Source organism: Peromyscus maniculatus, chromosome 10, assembly GCF_049852395.1.
Source record: "Peromyscus maniculatus bairdii isolate BWxNUB_F1_BW_parent chromosome 10, HU_Pman_BW_mat_3.1, whole genome shotgun sequence".
Classification (NCBI taxonomy): Eukaryota; Metazoa; Chordata; class Mammalia; order Rodentia; family Cricetidae; genus Peromyscus; species Peromyscus maniculatus.
Genome location: NC_134861.1, coordinates 20,197,617 through 20,218,642, shown reverse-complemented (window position 1 = coordinate 20,218,642; position 21,026 = coordinate 20,197,617). Strand labels below are relative to the sequence as shown.

The 21,026-nt window shown below is 36.9% G+C and overlaps 1 protein-coding gene across 3 annotated transcripts; it reads left to right on the top strand.

Annotated features, from left to right (window-relative positions):
- Window positions 1–799: 799 nt before the first annotated feature.
- Window positions 800–17,716, top strand: Etaa1 (ETAA1 activator of ATR kinase). 3 transcript variants are annotated; one of them, XM_076546027.1, is made up of 6 exons: window positions 800–1,111; window positions 2,105–2,233; window positions 2,473–2,549; window positions 6,706–6,818; window positions 7,047–8,646; window positions 17,451–17,716. In XM_076546027.1, exons 1-6 carry the CDS (start codon window positions 880–882, stop codon window positions 17,589–17,591), a joined length of 2,292 nt encoding a protein of 763 aa, XP_076402142.1. In that variant the 5' UTR covers window positions 800–879; the 3' UTR covers window positions 17,592–17,716. The 3 variants fall into 3 exon arrangements, with proteins under 3 accessions (XP_076402142.1, XP_076402141.1, XP_076402143.1); XM_076546026.1 differs by having other exon boundaries at window positions 7,047–9,001; XM_076546028.1 differs by lacking the exons at window positions 800–1,111; window positions 2,105–2,233 and adding an exon at window positions 2,882–2,917 and having other exon boundaries at window positions 7,047–9,001.
- The last annotated feature ends 3,310 nt before the right edge of the window (window positions 17,717–21,026 follow it).

The following is a 21,026-nucleotide window of genomic DNA, read 5'->3' as shown; positions in this document are numbered from 1 at the left end:
TTCTATGCACATAATACATCTATGAACTGTCATTTTTATTCCCTCCTAAACCATATCCTTTATTTTCTTAAATTATCAAGTAACACACCATCATTAGAATCTTGGAAATATGCAATTTAAGTTATGTCTTAGTTAGGGTTTCTATTGCTGCAACGAAACACCATGATCAAAAAGCAAGCTGGGGAGGAAAGGTTTCATTTGGCTTACACTTCAGCATTGCTGTTCATCACTGAGGGAAGTCAGGACAGGAACTCAAACCGCAGGATCCCGGAGGCAGGAGCTGATACAGAGGCCATGGAGATGAGCTGCTTATGGGCTTGCTTCCCCTGGCTTGCTCAGCCTGTTTTCTTATAGAACCCAGGACCACCAGCCCGGAGATGAAACCACCCACCATGGGCCGAGCACTCTGCAACTGATCACTAAATAAGAAAATGCCTTGCAGCTGGATCTCAACTGAGGCTCCTTCCTCTGATGACTCTGGCTTGTTTCAAGTTGACACACAAAACCAGCCAGTACAAGCTGCAAATTCAGTAAGAACCTGCCATTGCATTACTGCCTCACATACTACCTACTCCCCTATAACTTGTCCAGGGGAGAGTTCTGCAATTCCTCCTATGCTGGATAAGGCTGAAGATACATCTCCAAAGAAACCTTCCAAGTTAGAACTGTCTTGGCCGCTAGCACTGCGGCAGCCTCCGTAACCCCGCCCCTCGACCTGACTCAGCCAATCAGCGTCAGGCTCGGCCACCCCACCTCTAGTCGGACGCAGCCAATCAGCGCCAGCGTCTTTTGCGCGCCCTGCTTGCAAAGATGGCGATGGCTGTTGGCGCGCGGGTTGTTTGCAGAGCCGTTGCACAGTTCCTGGGTAGCAAAATGTGAATGCGGCAGGAGGAGGGTGCCAGCGGAATGAGTCGGCGAAGGAAGCATGCGGACAGCCCTGCCCGGAGGAGCACGCCGCGCAGGGCGGCTGCCGAGGACTGCTGCTCGGCGGGGGAGCCGGGGTCCCGGTGGTCCCGGACGGCCCGGGACTCCCGGCTCTGCCGGGCGGGAGCGCGGCCTTTGCGGCGGGAGCAGCGCCGGGCGGCGGCTGACGGCGGCCGGAGCCCCGGGGGTGAGGAGAAGGCGGGCGGGGAACGGACCCCGGGGTAGGGGGTGGTGAGGAGTGGGCGGGGAGCCGAGCCCCGGGGTTTGGAGGGGGCGGGAGGCTTCGGCCGCAGAGCCGAGTCCCCGGACCTGGGCGGCGGCTGCTTTCTGGCTGAGCCTGGTTCTGGGCGGAGCCTGTGCCTTGAGTTACCCCCGGGGGGATTGGGCACCTAAGCTGCTTTTTTTTTTTTTTTTTTTGCATTGTTTTGCTTAACCAAAAGGGTCACCTCAAAGCTGTCCTTTGCTCCCGGAACTTGCTAGAAGTAACATCCGGTTAGAACAGCAAATCAATGACTCGGTTCCTTTCTGATAACTTTTGGAGTTAGATTTTAAAGATTTGGTCCTAACCAAATAAGGGCCAGACTCATAACCTTTCCTAAGGTGTGTTCTTGAAATGCAGCTTCTGTTACCCAGCCTGCCTCTGCTATGACAGAACAAACCCGAGAAAGAGTAATAAATTTGTAAAAATTCAAGTGCTTTCCAGGGTCTTTCGCTTACTAGGCAAGCGCTCTACCACTGAGCTAAATGCCTAAACCTCTAGTTTCTCTAGAAACAAATCACTAGTGTTTTTTTTGGAGTGGTTAATTGGAATATAAAATTTGGGTAGAGTTGATGGGGGGGGGGCTTAAAAGAGTTTAACAGGGGTTTCTGTTTGGATACATTTTGAGGTTTTTGATGAATCTGCTAGCAACAAGGAACTTTAAGTATGGAAGCCGTGCAATAGTAACTCAATGACCAGGTGGTATCATTCCTGGACCTATGAAATTTTTTTTCAAAAAACACTATGAAGTATTAAGGCATTTATAAAGTATTAAGGCATTTTTATTTCTGTTGTGATTAAAGTAATTGTCTTTAAGAGACAAGTTTTGTATTGGACATAAAAATTAATTTGTCTAAGCTGCTGTTTGACTTCGGCTCTTGTGAGGTAATTTTAAAATGTGACAACTGTCATTTTATACAGAAAAGTATAAGACACCAACAAGAGTTGTGAAAATGGATTTATTATCCTGTGCCTTCAGCTCTCCTAACGATCCAGATGGACAGACTGATATCTTCTGGGATCAAAATTCTCCACTGACCAAGCAGTTAGGTAATCTGTTAAGATTTTTATGTCATTACGTGCTTGTTGGAGGATTAGTGTTCGTAAAATTTTGGTCGGGTAACATGAGAAACTTCAATACAGTTGAGTCTCGTGTAATTTTCTCTCTAATATGCTCGTGATGTTTGTGCGGAGTCATTTAAGTTGCACTGATTACAATCATTTTCTAAAAAGAAACAGCTGATTTTAAAATCTTGGTCTAAGGTTTATAGAAATGTCTGTTTCTTTAGGTAAAGGAAGAAGGAAGCAGATTTCCAGTACATACACTGATGAGATTTCACACATTGTCAACCGTATTGCACCTCAGGTAAATACAGCAAGTTTCATGATTTTTAAAACAGCAAACATTGTATATTGTATGTGCGTTCCTCTTTCGTATTCAAAATAATGTATTTAGAGCAACAAAGGTTACACGTAGCTTTTCTATTTCTGAGTGCATGTCTTGAAAAAAGGAGCAAAATATAGAATGGGTAATATTGTCATCCCTTATTCTTCCTGGGACTTGGCTTCATGACACCTTTGAATACCCAGATCTGCAGATTCTGAAGTCCCTTACATAAAATGGTGTGGTTTTGCATGGTAACCTGTGCATATCCTGCCGTATACTGTATTTATTTATTTTGTTTATTTTTTTTGCAGTGCTGGAGCTCAAACCCAGGGACTCACTTCTGCTAGGCAAGTGCTCTTCCATGAGCTATGCCTCCAGCCCGCCCCATAACATCTCTAGGTTACTTATTCCTTAAATAATACAGTTAATTGTTATGCTGTACTGTGGAGGGAATAATAACAAAGTGTCTGTATATGCCCCTATTTTTAGTCTGTTGTTGGTTAGATAGATGTGGAACCTGCAGATACAAGTAGACATTTTGTTTTAATTCTCTTGGAGTAGTAACTATTGACTAGAGTTTTGCTTTTGTTGTCTTTAACACCATGCTGCATTTTCCACATTATATTTTGAGTAAGTTGTGTAATATAACAAGCAATGTAAATTTCAGCCTTTGTTGTTAGGGCTTGTTCGCTGTCTATGGTACAGATTCTCCCTATTGCAGTTGCTCTTACTAAGTAAGATCCACTGGCTTATTTTACCACCACGAAACACTTAAAACTGGAGAGATTTCTGGGTTTAGATAGAGGCCTCATGCAGCCTCTTCTCTGTGTGACACCCCCATGAGTCAGTTAAATGCTCATGACCTCAGTTCACTCAACCATGAAGTAGAATTATTATGCACCTTGCTGTCTTCCATAGATTTTATTAAGATTAAATTATATAAAATTTGCAATAAATTATAGCGTGCCACAAATAAATTAATTATGCTTTATTTATTGTAATAGACCCATCTTGAAAGATGTCTTTTCTTCACTTTTAATTTTTGTGGTGCTTGAGTGAAACCGAAGTTTTAGGGAATCGTTTAGCACAAGGACTCCAGTAACTGTCATTCCTTGTATTAGTCCTGTTGCTGTTAGTAAGAAGCATGGATCCAGAACATCAACTGTTTTGAGTTTCTTTTCCTTACTTAAATTCTTTCTTTTTACATTTTTAAAAGTGTGTGTGTTTGTGTGTATGTGTGTGTGTGTGTGTGTGTGTGTGTGTGTGTATGTGTATGTATGTGCACGCGTGCGCGCTCTCATACATATGTACATGCATGTGCATGCATACCCACAGCATGTGTGGAGGTCAGGACAACTTGGAGTTAGTTCTCTCCTTCTACTACCTTGGTATGATTTATTGTATCAACACTTCATTTCTTGAGTACATTTATGCCGTAATATTATTTGTGTGTTAACAGTAAATCTTCATTAACTAAGTCAAATAACAGAATAAAATGTCTTCGGGCTGGCCAGTTGAGTGTCCTGTTGGTTCCTTTATTAAATGAGCTGGAAAGAGCAACTGGTGAAGAAATGGCAACAGTACATAGTGGTAGCTTGAGTCCCGGAAAACTACATTGGGATTAGTTTATTCAGTCTCCTAACTAGTTAGGAGTCTCCAATTAGTTTATTTTGTCTACTATCGAGCATTCATAAAGCATGTTCAAGCCAGGCAGCAGTGGCGCACGCCTTTAATCCCAGCACTCGGGAGGCAGAGCCAGGCGGATCTCTGTGAGTTTGAGGGACCTGGTCTACAGAGCAAGATCCAGGACGCACCAAAGCTACACAGAAAAACCCTGTCTTGAAAAAACAAAAACAAAAGCAGGTTCATTGTTGGCAGCATTAAGATCTTTTGAAAAGTGTCATACTATCATAATTGCAGATATTTGAGGTTTTCTTAGTTATCTTCAGATGATTCAATTTCCTCATAATGGTTTCAGATTTCATTTTTAAGATACGCGTTTGCGTACTAGTCATTCCGTTTTTCTGTAGTGATAACATACGTGGTGTTTAAGGTGATATGTTTATTTTCATCATTTATGTAACTATACAGTGTACTCATTAAGATCAATTGAAGGTTTAGACAACTTGTATGGCACCTAGAATTTACTTAGTAAGTTATATAATTATTTTTTATTATTATTTATTTATTAATTTTTCTATTATCAGCTTGATACAGTATAAATTCTTATCCTAATAGTGAAACAATTATAAATTTAAAATAAGCTCTTATAAGGAGTACATAAACATACAGAGGACTCGTGTTATATACATGGTGAGTGGGTACATAATACATAGACTTGAGTGGGTACGTAATTTTGTCATGACTTTTTCAGACTTTATGAATTTCATTTACTAGTATGTGGACAGATTCTATAATTAAATCATGAAGAATGTTATGTAAGTGTTGTTCAAACAAATCAGGAAATACCTAGCCTACCAGGGAAATGAACTGATACTGTTATTTCACAAAACTAAAGTCGATCAAGTGTGCTTTAAGAAAACTGCTTGTTGTTTCACCACCAAAGTAGAGAAGTCTTTCACCAAAACCTTCAAATAAGTATAAAGTGGCACTTTTTTTTTTTCTTTCAGTTTTTCGAGACAGGGTTTCTCAATGTAGCTTTGTGCCTTTCCTAGAACTCACTCTGTAGCCAAGGCTGGCCTCGAACTCAGAGACCCGCCTGCCTCTGCCTCCCGAGTGCTGGGATTAAAGGCATGTGCTACCACCGCCCGGCTCGGCACTTACTTTTTAAAGAAGTTTTGTTTTCATGGATGCATGCACGTGGGCACACACTTTGTAAAGATCAGAGGACAACTTGTCTTTACCCATTGAGCCATCTCCCTGGCCCAGCATGATTTTAGAGTCACTATGGGGAATTCTAAGCTCTAATTGGAATAACCTGTAATCTAGTAATAAGGCCATTTTTTTAACCTTATATGATCTTACAACAGTAGTTGTTAACCTTCCTAATGCTGCAACCCTTTAAAACAGTTCCTCATGTTGTGGTGACCTCCAACCATAAAATTATCTTTGTAGCTACTTCATAACTGTTATTTTGCTATTGTTATAAAGCGTAATATAATGTTTTTGGAGATAGAGGTTTGCCAAAGGTTGCAACCCACAGGTTGAGAACTACTGGTTTATAATATAATGTTCATTCTGTAACTATCTTTGTGACTAAGGGACTGAAAAAATACAGCAAAAACATCCTAGTTTAAGATGACTTCCTACTTGAAGTTTTTCTGTTTTTGTCTTTTTGTCTGTCTCACTATTCTTAGCTTTAGCCTTGACCTTGTTTTAAAGTTCTAGTCAGTTCTGACATTACTCTATCTGTGCTCAGTTTAAGTCAAGATGGACCTCCCAGTTCTTAGATAAAGAGTTAGTAAGAATAAGAGTAATTGGAATCAGTGCTACAGAAAGAATTTTGAATATATATATATATATATATATATATACACACACATATATACACACTATTTATTTATTTATTTATTTATTTATTTATTTATTTATTTATTTATTTATTTATTTATTTATTTATTTATTTATTTATTTGGTTTTTCGAGACAGGGTTTCTATGTGTAGCTTTGTGTCTTTCCTGGAACTCACTCTATAGCCCAGGCTGGCCTTGAACTCACAGAGATCTGCCTGCCTCTTCCTCCCAAGTGCTGGGATTAAAGGCATTGCCACCACCACCTGGCCTCTGAATATATTCTTATTTTCAGTTCTGATGTTTTTATATAGTTAGTTCAGATTTTTTGAGTATCTTACAACTGAAATGTTTCCCTTTTATAAAACGTTCTTTTATATGTATATAACACTAAAATGCACTTGATAGGTAATATATATCAAACCTTGGTTTTTATAAATATGGTTTGAATATTTATAAAAGTTTGAATATTTCTTTTTTACTTGGGAGCATAAATGGGTCACAGTTTACAGCCTTTCTCTAGTTTCCATTGTTTGAGTTTGTTAAATGACTATCACCAGAATTCTCCTTCTTCTCTAGTCTCACCTGTCCTTCTTTTTTCTTGGGGATGGGGTGGGGGTTGTTTTTATGGTGCTCTTACGTTCTTTTTTCTTCCCTCTTTTAAAGGATGAGAAACCAGTGACAAACTCCATGCTGGGTGTGTGGATTGGCGACACTGCTATTCCTTGTACTCCTAGTGTAGCCAAAGAAAAGTCAAGAGTGAAAATCAGCTGCACAAAGTGAGTTAAGACTTTACCTTCTTGTACTTCCAGTAAGGCAGATATGCTTATTAATATTGTAGGTTTTGGAATAAACCAAAATAGTAAACTTCTTTGTTTTGATATAGAAAATTTTGGAATTAAAAATGTATTCTGAGAGATAAAATTTTGGTGTTTTGTCACACCAAAATACACCAAATGATAATTATTGCACAGTTTTTTAATTAAAATGTTTCAATGTTTTTATAGGTTAAAAACACAAAATCGAGAAAAAGAACTTATGAAATTAGCTAAACAGTTTGATAAAAATATGGAAGAACTTGATGTGATTCAAGAACAAGATGTGAAGAATCATGATTTTATCCAGACAACTTCAGAAGTGGGACATTTGCACAACCTTCAAGATTCTGCACAGACAGAGACAGATGATACAGTTCCTGAAATCAGTTGTGCTCTATTAAAGAAGCAAATGGAAGAAAACACCAGGATATCTGTGGCAAAGGAGCAAGACAGAATTCAGAAACCCTTTGACCAAAATGTTGAAGCAGCCCTTAATGCTATTTTTGATGGTTCCACTCAGATGTGTAGTGGACAGCTAAGCCAAGATCTGCCGGATGCTTTTGTGAACAATAGTAAAACTACCTTTGTAAAGCAAAGAAGCTTAATAGAAGAGGAAGTTACTAGTGAAACTCTGCTCACTGAAAACTTGCCAGATAAAACTCCGAAATCACCTTCCCCTCAGGTAGATACTGCCTTACTGCAGAAATCATGTGTGACTCCCTGTGCGAAGAAGCCAGAAGCTTTGAATAAACACCTTGATGGGTTGACTACTAGTGATTTTGAGGACGATTGGGAAAGCTTACTCGGCAATGAACCTTTCCTTATGGAAAATGCTGAAATGCTTGAACTCTTTCCTTCTACAACTGCCCAAGTTACTGGTCAGAAGGCAGTTTGTACTGTTATTGCTCAAAATGATACAATCACGTCAACAACAAATAAGAATCTAGATGGAAAGTTAAGAGATTCAAAAGTAACTCTGGATCTTCCATCAAAGACATGTAACAGAGAACTAAGAAATTCAGAAGGATATAGGTTTTTATCACATCCAAGTGATGAATCAAGCAAGTTACCATTAACTGGAAGTAAAATGAGGTTTGAGAAATCTTTCAATAACATTAAAAATGAAGGTTGTGTTGATGTCTCTAATCTTATAAGAGTAAAAGAAGATAGTCGCAAGTGTACGTCTAATGTGTGTGCTTCTGACAATTCTGGTTCATACTCAAGATACCCTAATGAAAAAAATGTTAACCTGCCTTTGAAAGCACCTGTTATTGATACTGCCCCCCTTGGTTCTGTATCCTTGGGTAAAGAAAACAGTGTTTGTATTGCAAATCAGACTAATGGATCAAAGTTCAGTTCTTCCCTTGATGACTGGAATGATCCTTTGGTGGCCAGTGAAATGATTAAAGCATGCCATGAGTTAGAGACTACCTGGGAAGCAGATGATGTCGATGATGATTTGCTATGTCAGGCATGTGATGACATTGAAAGACTAACTCAGCAAGAAAACAAGGGCAGCAAGGAAGCAGAAAGTATAAATAACACTCCCAAACACAGATCCAGAAATACTTGGACTGCATCTAAACGAAGCCAGGCAGTGCCTTCTACACATTGGAATCCTGTCGGTTCCTCAGTGCCTTCATCCTTACCAAAGAACTCACTGATACATCAATCAGTAAAGGTGGAAAAAAGAGACACGTGTGGAGATTATCCCAATATTTTGGATGCTACAACAAATTTGTCTGTGTGCCCTAAGAATTCAAATGATCATCAACATGTACCAGTACAGGTGAATAGCCCAAAATTTATTCTTGCAGGAAGTTCAAGCTTGAATGTTAGTTTGGGTCCTAAGAGCACAGAAATTACTACTAATATGAAGTTGAGTACCCATCAACTATCCCACGGCACCTTAGCAGATAAAGCTCAGAATGACAGCAAAATACAGAAGTTTTCAAAATTTACATTTAAGACAAAAAATCCGCAGTTTCTTTCTCAGTTAAATCAAAGTTGTATAGCAGGAAATATGCCTGTTAGCAAAATCTTGCAGGATTTTGGAAAAAAGGAAACTGTCAATTCATTGTTTGAGGCTAATCAACAGCAATCTTCAGTAAAATATTCTGAGTCTTTGAAACCATCTTCTAAAGGTATGTATGAAATAATTTTCTTTGAAAAGTATTAATGCTAGTTACTTGTTTTGATTAACTGCTATAACTAGTATCTGATATACAATTCAATGCCATTTGTGACAAAATTAATGTTATTTGATACAACCTTTTTTAAATCTTTTCAATTCATCTTTCTTTGTGATTGTTTTTTATTCAATAAATTTCATTAATCACACCTCAAAAATTTTAATTTGAAACTGTTCACCTTACAATATTCTTACCACCCTAAATTCTCTGTGTCCCCTTTAGATTCTAATTTTCAGAAAAGCAAAATAGACTTTTTAACTCACATAAGGAAACATATGTGTAAACCTTCAATGAATGACTCATATTTCAAATGAAATCTAAAGCTTAAACTATAATCTGAAAAACTCTTGAATTGTCTTTCCTTAACCTGTCCCACATACTAAAAAGTAAGAAAATAGTATATTATAATTTGGAGTAATTTTATCTGAGAAAACCACTGTTATCAGTTTGGTATATATGTCATGAAACTTTTTTAATCAGCTTATACAAAGTGATGCTTGATTATGACATTTTCTTTTTTTGGTTTTTCAAGACAGGGTTTCTCTGTGTAGTTTTGATGCCTGTCCTGGATCTTGCTCTGTAGACCAGGCTGGCCTCAAACTCACAGAGATCCGCCTGGCTCTGCCTCCTGAGTGCTGGGATTAAAGGCATGCGCCACCTCCACCCAGCAGATTATGACATTTTCATACCCGTATATAATGTAACTTTGTCATAGTTACTGCTTCCCATTACTCCTTTTCCTACTGGCTTCCTCCTCTTCCCCAATAGTCACCCTTCATGTCGTTTTTTGTTGTTCATTACATCCTGTAGTAATTCTTTGATGGACAATAAGGTTTTGTCATACAACTTGCCTATTTTGAATGCATATTTTTGTAATAAACATTGGTATTGCATATTTATTTTGATCCCTTCATTAATCTACCAATAATAATTGTAACTAGCCTTAGCTTTTTGAGTACTCTCTATATTGCCCTAGTGATCACACTAATATGTATAGATAGGTGTGTGGTTTTTTTTCCCCACTACCAGAGTATAAAGGTTCCTCCTGTCTCCCCACATTTGCCAGTATGTGTTGTCTTCCCCCCACCTTGATAACCATTTTAAATGAGGTGCGCTCAAATGAAGAATAGTTTTGATTTGCATGTCCTTCTTGTTTAAAGAAGTTGAAGGTTTTTTTTTTTTTTTTAATGTATAAATTTGTTGGCTTACTTGTACTTGTTTGGGATTTTTACTTAATTTGCCATTTGTTCTGGGGGTTATCTGGGTTTTTCTTGGTGTTTAGTTGTTGAATCCATTATATTTTCTGAATATTAGCCCCTGTTTAAGTGTCTGTCATTATCTAAGTTGTGTCTTCACTGTGGTTACTATTTACTCTGTTATGCAGACACTTTATAATTTGATGCAGTCCTGGCTGTTTTTTCCCTGAGCTATTGAGGTTCTTTCCAGAAACTCCTGACCGTCCCTGGATTTGAAGTGTTTTTAACTGATTTCCAGTAGTTCAAAAGTTTAGAACTTATATTAATGTCATTGATTCATATTGAATTGGTTTTTATAAAGGATGAGAGACACTACATGTGGATATCCTAAATTTTCCAGCACCATTTGTTTAAAAAAAAAAAAAAAGCAAAACTGTCTTTAATGTAAGTTTTTAGATCCTTAGTAGAGAATAAGCTGTTTGGGTCCTAGTCTATTTTATTGATCTGCATGTCTGCTTTTGTGACAGTACCACGCTGACTTAGTTACTGTGACTCTTAACAGAATTTGAAATCAGGTTGTTATTGTGCCTCTGGTATTACTCATTTTGCTTAGGCTTGCTTTAGCTGTTAGGGAGGGAGGGAGAGGGGGGGCAGACAGAGAGAGACAGAGACAGAATGAGAGTCTCTGTGTGTCTGTGTCTGTGTGTCTGTCTGTCTTTGTGTGTCTGTGCCCGCACATGAATCTATCTATATAAATTCTCTAGTCATGTGAAGTATGTCATTGGAGTTTGGATGGGATTGCATTGAATCTGTAGACCCATTTTGGTAATAGGGCCATTTTTCATAGCGTTAATTCTAGTGCATGAACATAGGAAATGTGTCCATCTTCTAGTGTTTTAAATTTCTTCATTGTTCTGTGGTTGTCATTGTGTAGATCTTTCACTACGTTGGTAGTTTTACTTCTGGAGTTTTATTGTTTGGTTTTGTTGCTGATTTCTTAGTTTGAGACAGAAAATCTACTAGTTTTTATGTATTAGTTTTTTTATGCTGCTATGTTACTGAAAATGTTTATCTGATCTAAGAGTTTTCTAGAGATGTCTTTGGAGCCCTTTTTTTTGGGGGGGGGGGGTTTCGAGACAGGGTTTCTCTGTGTAGCTTTGCGCCTTTTCCTGGAACTCACTTGGTAGCCCAGGCTGGCCTCGAACTCACAGAGATCCGCCTGGCTCTGCCTCCCGAGTGCTGGGATTAAAGGCGTGCGCCACCACCGCCCGGCCTGGTATGCAATAAAAGTGCTGAGTCTCTCAGTCACAGCAAAGAGGGAATAGGAACAACAGAAGTCACCAGATTACTTTCATTTGTTAACCATACGATCTAAGAGCAGAGAGAGAAGACAACTTTATTTCATATCTAATTTTAAAGGAAATGCTTCCAATTTTCCAGCACTATAATTGTTGACTGTAGGTTTGTCTCATATGTTCTTTAGTTCATTGAGATATGATACTTCTATTCCCAGATTCATTAGGGTTATCATCGTGAAGGAGTGTTGAGTTTTGTCTAAAACTTTTCCCATATCTGTTGATTATGCAATTCTTATCCTTGTTTTTTTTTTTTTCTGCCTTCTTTTTTTTTTTTTTTTTTTAAAGATTTATTTATTTATTATGTATACAGAAGAGGGCGCCAGATCTCATTGCAGATGGTTGTGAGCCACCATGTAGGTGCTGGGAATTGAACTCGGGACCTGTGGAAGAGCATTCAGTGCTCTTAACCTCTGAGCCATCTCTCCAGCCCCTTGTTTTTTGTTTTTTTTTTTTGTTTTTTTTTTTTTTTTTAATGTGCTATGTTGTGTTTGTTGGTTTGTGTAGGCTGAGTCATGTATGTGTCCCTGGAATGAAGTCAGCTTGATTATGATTTTGTAATATGTTATTGAATTTGATTTGCCAATTATTTTATTAAGTGAATTTTGCTATGTTCTTCCAGAAAATGTATTGTTACATCCTTATCTAGTTTTGATATCAAGGTTAATACTGACTTTGTAGAATGAACATGAATTACTTAAGATCTCTGATGTTTTTAATTATAGGCAACTCATAGCTATAAACTTCTTTCTTTTTTTTTAAACTTCTTTCTTAGTAGTGACTTAACTATTCTAAATGTTCTATTAAGTTGTGTTTTCATTTTTACTTGATTCTAGAAATTTCTAAATTCCTCATTTCTTGAGTGACCCACCTTTCCCATATGAATCTGATATCACCCTCCCATGGATCTGATAAGAGAAGAAATTATTCCTTCCCCCCCTTCCTCGTGTGTGTGTGTGTGTGTGTGTGTGTGTGTGTGTGTGTGTGTGTGTGTGTGTATTTATTAAGACTTACGATGTTAACATCTGTTTCGGAGAAAGTCTAATGGGTTGCTAGAAAAGTTCTGCAGTGGTTGAGTTAAATATTCTGTATTTGTCTTTTGAATCCATTTCGATTTGTAGAATAGTTAACACAGAGAGTTGGTTTTGTTCTTTATTTTTCTGCTTGAAAGGTCTGTTGACAAAAATGAAATATTATGGTACTAAAATCCTTTGTGACTAGATCTCTCTGTCCTATTATTTCTTAAGATGACTTGTTAACAAAGATGAATGGGAATGCCACGGCACAAGTGGAGATCAGAGGACAACTTCAGGGAGTCAGTTCTCTCTTCTGCCATGTTTAGTGATCAAACTCATGCCGTCAGTCTTGTGGCAAGAACCTCCTCAGTTCTCTGTTTACCATGTTGGTCCAGTTTTTGAGCTCAGATCATGAGATGTAGCCTTTTTACCCATTGAGTCATCATGTGGCTGCCAAATTTTTGTTTGTTTTGTTTTACTTCAGATTTTGAGATAGAATTCTCTGTGGTTTAGGCTGTCCAGGAACTCATGCAGCCTCAGGCAGACCTGAAAATTTTCAGTCCTTTGATTTTATTCCCCTTGAGTGTTGGGATTACTGCCACACTCAGCCTTCTTCATATCTTCTGATGGATTGTCCCCTTTATTAACACAGTTAGCTGCTTTACACCCTCTCAGTTTGGCTTGAAGTCTGGCATTGTTGTCTGGGCTTTCAGATTCATTTTGATTTTGTAATTTCATTCTTTGTGTGTCAGACCCAGCAAATACTTAGATCCTGTTCTATATAATCCTTTCTGAACTTTGTGTCTTCTAATTGGAGAGTCACAACTGTTTACATTTAGTGTGATTGTTCCACAGTATGAAATTTCTTTCATCTTAAAGATTCTGGTTTACCCATTTACAACTGCTTGATTCCTTTCTAAACTCACTTCTTTATTAGCTTATATTAAAAATTTGTTATTTCTAAAATTTATTATTTCTGGAGCTCTTGTACTTGTTAATCTTTCTTCATCTGTGCATAGTATTCCTTTAGTACAGTGGTTCTCAACATGTAGGTTGCAGCCCCTTTGAGGGTCGAAAGACCATTTCACAGGGGTCACCTAAGAACATTGGAAAATATATTTACATCACAATTCATGACAGTAGCAAAATTACAGTTATAAAGTAGCAGTGAAAATAATTTTATGGTTGGGGTCACCACAACGTGAAGAACTGTATTAAAGGGTCACAGCATTAGGAAGGTTTAGAATCATGGCTTTACCATCATTTGCAGTGATGGCTTAGTGGTCATCAATTGTTCCAGTTGATTTTAATCATTGAAAATTTTTGTTTGCCCTTCAGCTTCAAAGGATAACTTTGCTATGCGTGTATGTATGTATAATAATATTGATTGATGGGTAATTTGTTTTAATGTTGAAATACATCAGACATGCTATCTCATAATTTTTTTTTCTGAGAAGTTTGTTGTTCTGGTAGGTTTATCTTGCATGTAACTTGCTACTTCTGCCAACTTTCAGTATTTGGTTGCCTATATTTGGGATATTTAATGCCTGACTTTTATGGAACGTGCTTTCAATGCCTTTAGTCTGTTCCCTCTCTTAGACTACAAATGCTTTTGGTTTGGTCTATTTCTCTGAGGTATTATATGTTGCAATCATATTTTTAAATTGCTGTTGGAATACACTTTCTGAGAAGTTATTATTATTCCTCAACTTTATCTTCAAGTCTTTATGCTTTTTGTCTTGAAGGATTTTTTATGCACATAAAAAAGTTGTGTTTCTATATCCATTGATTTATTTAAATAGATGGAATTGGATGATACATGCTTGATTTTTGTATTTCCTTAATAAATTATAACTGTCATTTCTTTTTAGTACCTGTAGGTTTCCTTATGTCCTTTTAGTATCTGTGTATTGTATATTAAATTATATGGTTGTTCAGGTTGGGTAAGAATTGTTTTTATATTGATGGAAGCTTGGGTTAGTTTTTTGCAATTATAAACAGTACAGTAGGAATTCTCCTGTACAAATTTCTGAACATTGTGTACTTGTATCTGTTAATTCCTAAAAATATGATGTAAGAGAATGTTGTGAAATTTGACAGATATCACCAGATTTCCTTATAAAAAGCTAAACAAATTTTGATACAGTGAGTATTTTTCCATGTGACAGCCCAGTGTGTTTTGAAATGTTGAAATTTTTTGTCAATCTATTATAAATAGTTGTTTATTTTCAAGTAAATATATTATAACTGATTGGTCAAAGTTTTAAAAATGAATTTATTACATATACTTTTAACTCCAGTAAAGACATATTCCTGTCTGCATTGTTTTGTAAATGTACTACTTGCCTTTCATCCTAGTAGTTTTTCTTTTAGATTTATTAATACTGTTTGATCTTCTTGCCTAATATTGCCCTCGCCAGTGTTTTGTATTGTTTTTATTCTCCTTCCCTTTGATATGTCACAAACTGGTCTCCAAGGAATATCCTTGAAACAGAATCCATCTACCTGTTTGTGGCTTTAGGCCAGAGTTATTAGTAAATTTGCAGCCTCTTTTTATACAGCTGGTGCATTAAAAATCATTTTTAAAAATTTAAGTGGTAAGTGTATTTGTATTTTGTATTTGTATTTTGTATTTGATTTAAAAAATCAAGGGGTTTTAAAAGTGGTTTTTAAAAAATTCATGAGAACAATACCAGATTTGAAAGTGTGACTCATGAATTCATAAAGCTCTGATTTGTTTACATACTATGCATGACTTTATGTAAAATGAATAGGGTTGAACAGTTAGAATAAGCATTTTGGTATCAAAAGTTAACTTTTTTTTTGGGGGGGGGGTGCTACAGAGAGTAATAATTGCTGGCCCTTATGCCATAAAATAAAATAAAATAAAAATTTAAGAAACTTAGTTGCTTGGTACTGTGCAGCAATTTGACTTTGTAAGTGGTTGATGTATGTATAAAATGTGAGAGAGTGAGTGAGTTAGAGAAAGAGCTGATGGGGGAACATTTGGCTCTCCTTAAATCAGAAGTTTATAGTGTGGTTTCATGTGTTTGAAATTACTTCCCATATTATCAAACCAATTTGAAGCCTTTTTAATGAGGCTGTATTCTTTTATACCATTGTGGATTAGTAACTTGTTTTTTATAAAATGTATTTTGGTATTTCTCTGGGATGGAAAATAGCTAAAGTCTAGCTTTGGAAATGATAGATATCAGAGTTCTGAGGAGTTGGTTTGAAATAAAAATTCTTTATCCTTTCTCATTTCTGGTTATACCAAGAGAGAAAGTAGGTACATGATATATTTAGAGTCTCCTTTCATCAACAAGATAAATTTGTATAAAAAGTTGGTGATTTCACTACCTAAATATTTCTCCTCTAATGATAATACATATTCTTTAAAAGGTTATGGTTTAATCAGTAAGTTTTCATAAATGTTTATTAGGGTTGTGCTCTTAGATAGTACATGGCATTTAAATGAGAATAGTTTCTAATCTAAAGCTTCAACTTACACATACACACATAATACACATATAGATTACTGTTTTAAATTTTCTGATACATTCTCCAATAAAAATAAAATTTTGAACAGCTATAAATGGCCAGTGTTGCAGGTATCTCTGCAGTAATTAACTCAATCCCATGTGCACAATAATGGTGAAGATGTGACTTCATGGAAACTCTTTGTAAAGTACGTATGACATCTTCCATAAAGATGGGTTCTATAGATAGACTACATGTGACACTTTGCATAAAAATAGGTTCTGTAGATTGACAAGCTCATGCTGAGGGTCTGGGGGAAGATTTTTGTTAAACGACCAAGTCTCCAGACTGTTACTGTGTCAGCTCCCACTCTTCTGGGTGAATAACAAGTTATGCATCCCTTCCTTTGAAGAAATAGCTCGGTGTGTTTAAGATTTTTGGTTCCCTTGGTGCTTATCTGTGAGCACATAGACCTCCATGTCTCCCACACAATTTGACGTGAGAGATTTCATTCTGTCACTCAAATATATTTCTGATAACTGAAATGTAAACCTTGTGACTATTTTAATGAAAAAAGTACCTATTAGTATTCAGCTTTCCCTCATAGCTATTTGGAGTCTCTTTCCTTTTCTTTGCCTTCCCTTCACTTTTTTTCCCCAAGACTGTCTTGTGTAGCACAAAATGGCCTTGTTCAGTACATAGCTGCAGACAGTGCTCACTGATCTTCCTCCATCTCCAGGGTTGGCATTGCAAACATGACCCACCACTCAGCTATATTTGAAGGATTGGTAGACGGTTTAAGCCATAATGTTTTTACTGTATCTACCAATATTTTTGTACCATTTAAAATCTGGTATTTAAGCCGGGCGGTGGTGGCGCACGCCTTTAATCCCAGCACTCGGGAGGCAGAGCCAGGCGGATCTCTGTGAGTTCGAGGCCAGCCTGGGCTACCAAGTGAGTTCCAGGAAAAGGCGCAAAGCTACACAGAGAAACCCTGTCTCGAAAAAACAAACAAACAAAAAAAACAAACAAAAAAAAAAAATCTGGTATTTAAAGAAATTTCTATAGTCATAGGTTAGATGTCATTGTTCACACGAATTATTTGCTGAGTCTTCAAAAATCAGTTTTTAAATACCTTAAACTTTTATCATACATGAATTGCGGGTATTGGGTAGGGACTTGGCATCCTCTTGACCTGGAACATTCCATCTTATGTGTGTATATGTGATTATATACGTAATGGTTCTGTGCTATTTAATAGTCAAACCAGTGCGATGAAAAAGCAAAAGTTCCACCATATTCAGGATGACCTATAGGTTATAAGATTAATCCCTATGCTTTGTTTAATTTTTAGGTGAAGAAGAGAGGAACAGGAAGTACTCCCCCGAAGAAATTCAACGGAAAAGGCAGGAAGCACTGGTTCGAAGAAAGGCCAAAGCACAGGCGAACCCTGCTGTGCATTCTGCTCCCATTGCACTGCTTTGATGGAATCTGAGTCAGACGGTTTCATAGCTGTTAATAACTATCTATGATAGGACTTCTGATCATGATTTCTCTGTGAGAAATTTAATGCTTCTACTTTATTATTTAATAAATCAGTGTTTACAGTGGTAAATGAAACTTTCTTGGAGATGTATGTGGATTATGTATAAGTTTTTGAAAAATTACTAGATGTGTATACACACACACACACACACACACACCTAAGTATTTGTCTTTATTATAGCAGCTGAGCATCAAAAATAGACAGCTGTAAAGATTAAAATAACTAAGCAGTAACTTAGTTTTGTAGTGTCATTTTCAGTTAGTTAAGATTTTTTTTTTTTTTTTTTTTTGTTTGTTTTTTGTTTTTTTTTGTTTTTTTTTGAGACAGGGTTTCTCTGTGTAGCTTTGCGCCTTTCCTGGAGCTCACTTGGTAGCCCAGGCTGGCCTCGAACTCACAGAGATCCGCCTGGCTCTGCCTCCCGAGTGCTGGGACTAAAGGCGTGCGCCACCAACGCCCGGCTAGTTAAGATTTTTTATACACTGACAATTTTTAATTAATATTCCCATATTCTTAGTGGCCTTGCTGAAAAGTAGAGAACTTCTATTTATTTTTTAATAAATTATTGTTTTCAGTTGCTAGCCAGAAGTAGGTTTAAATCTTAATTGTTTCTAAATGTGATCCAATTTGAAAACATTTTGCTATTAGAAAAAACACAGATTGGCATTAAGTCTAGGTTAGCAAAAAAAAAAAAAAAGATTAAGCTAAGTAACAAAGCATCGTTAACATTTAGAATTGGCAGAAGGTGTCATCTGATCCAGCTTCTTTATCATAGGTTAGATAGAACAGATCAGGCTTTTCGTTTTCTTTATATGTATGTGTGTTTCAGTCAGGGTCTTGCCATATGGCCCAGGCTGGCCTTTGAACTCTGTCACCCAGATGGCCACAAACTAACAGTGATTCTCCTGCCTCAGGCTCCCGGTGCTGTGAGTACAGGTAATCTACCGCCATGCCCATTCATGGTGTTGCTTTCAAAGTCACAGACAAATTAAACCTGCATGTATGTTAAAACTTATTTTTCTGAACATCTAAACAGTTGCATAATGTGCTTCAATCTATTAGTACTTAAAATAATTTGGAGGAGCATTAACACTGAAATACAATCTAAAGTACATTAAGGAGTGCTTATTAACAGTGCTCATATACATTCTTTATTTTAAAGAATTAATCTTTTCTAGGATTCAAAATTAGACTTTCTATGCTCAGTTTTCTTATTATTGTAATTTTCCTTCTAATTAATTATTTAGCATCACTGTTTTTTCCCTCTGTCATCCCTGCCCCCTTTTTGTCTTTTAAAAAATGAGCCAGTAATACAAGCCTTAACTAGAGGGGTAGGCATGTGGCAGTAAGGATGCTTGTATTCTAAATGGCTTTTAGGAGACATGAAGAAAAGTTCAGCTATGAAGCACCCGTCTTGATGAGGTGTTCACTATTGTTCAGGTATCTTTGAGCTGTGACAATCTGATAGTTATTATTAAGTGTGTATCATTTTTCAGATGTTTTTATACATACAATTATACATATATACATACACACACACACACAGTAAGGTAGATTTTAGTTGTTCTGTATTATTTACTGAAGAGTATATTATTAAGACCTAAATAAATACTGCAAGGTTTTATGTCAGAAAGTGAATGGCCTGCTTTTCTAGTGAGCCTTCAGCCTGTTCTAAGTCTCTCAGCTCCAGCTCTCTTGGCACTTGTTTCCTGTAGAATGCGTTTAAGTCATTCTGCCCATCCTTTTACACTGGCCTTGTGTGGCTGTTTCCTTAGAACTCATAGTTGACCATCTTCTCTAAAATTGATTTCTTCTAAGTGATCTCTTTATCTTTCATGGAAACTTTATGAAAGCACCTCTGGATGGTGGGCATGTTCTAGTCCTTCAGACTACCCCTGCTTTCATACCACTCTACTGTCTTCATTCCCTAAATGTCTCTGGAAGCACTAGCATGTGAAGAGCTGCCTAGTTTGCATCTGTTTGCACATTTCCAGTCTCTAGGGACATTGCCCGCAGAAGTCAAAGGGGCAGCTGGTAGGACTGGAAGCAGTATTCTATTGCAAGATCTCTTGCTGATTTTGCTTCACTGAAAGTTAGTTCAGCAAGACCATTATTAAAGGAAGAGCCTGTTGCAGCATTTAGACAACTGACTGCAAGAACACTTAGGTTAGTTATTGCAGAACAGTTTTATGTAGTTCTGAACCACATTTTTCTTTAGTAACACACTAGCACCTTTTAAGTTACAAAGAACGAGTACCTTCCTCTGCCTTTGTCTGCTTACTACTGTATGTGATGGCTACTAATTATATTTTGAATGATTTGAAGTCCGATTCTGCTTGTGGATTTTTTTTCTTGTTCTACTTAAATCATTTTAACTGATTCTTTGAGCATTAAAGTTGGACAATGTTTCTTGGAACAGTTTAAATTTTATTTAACACTTATTTGATCGAAGTGCTAAACTGAATTTAAATTGTTCACGTTTGATTTTCAGCTTTTGGCAATGTGATCGAAAGCACTTGTGGATTCACAAAGCAGCAAATGTGCCTTCTCTTAGGTGTCATAAGTGAACACATAGGTGTTGATTTTAGAGTTTTGTCTTTTTAAAGTCTGTTTGGCTAATAAATTATAATTGGTGAGTTTCATTTAACATTGCTAAATGTTTTACTTACAGAATAGCTTTAAGCTATTTAACTTCTCAATACAATCATATAATGGAACACTTCTGTTCCTGTTTTATATGATAGGGAAATTTAGTAAGTAGATTAAATGACCTTTAAACCCATAAAGTTAGTAGTCTAATACCAAATGTTATGATTAAAAAATTCCATAATTAAAACTTGGAAACCTGATGCCATAATAGGAAGTCACTGTTGTATATCCTACAAGAGCAAACAAGAAAGCCTTGTGTTGGGAGAATGTCTGAACTTACAAGTAAGGCTTTGTGACAGAACACAAGTGCAGTCAGGAGTCATTAGTCACTGGTTTGACTAAGTGAACCACTTTTCCTCTCCTCAGGTGATGCCACTCTGCTGAACAACCTACACAGAACATGAGTAAAAACTATAGTCATCTTTAGCAGCATGGCAATTTTACATCCATAAAATATGAATTCAGACTTCGAGCTAGCCATTTTCTCTTTATTTTTTTTCTTTCTTCTTAAGAACAGATGTAGTAAAACTAGCCAAAGGGAAGACCAGCTCATATGAGGGCTTTTTGGTTTGGTTTGTAGTAAAATTGATTAAGAAGGTAGAGCACAAATGAAAAATAAAAACATGTAAATAGTTGAATTTCACATTTTGGAAAAAATATCTATTCTGAGCCCAATCACTTCTTCCCTTAGTAACACAGGAGCCTGTTACATAAAGGAACTGAGGGAAGAGTTCCTGC

What these genes read in the sequence shown, in the direction of transcription:
- Etaa1 (XM_076546026.1), top strand. Translation starts at nt 880, where the DNA reads ATGCGGCAGGAGGAGGGTGCCAGCGGAATGAGTCGGCGAAGGAAGCAT. An exon ending in CGGCGGCCGGAGCCCCGGGG is followed by an intron (nt 1,112 to 2,104) that starts GTGAGGAGAAGG and finishes CATTTTATACAG; the next exon opens with AAAAGTATAAGACACCAACA. An exon ending in GTGAAAATCAGCTGCACAAA is followed by an intron (nt 6,819 to 7,046) that starts GTGAGTTAAGAC and finishes ATGTTTTTATAG; the next exon opens with GTTAAAAACACAAAATCGAG.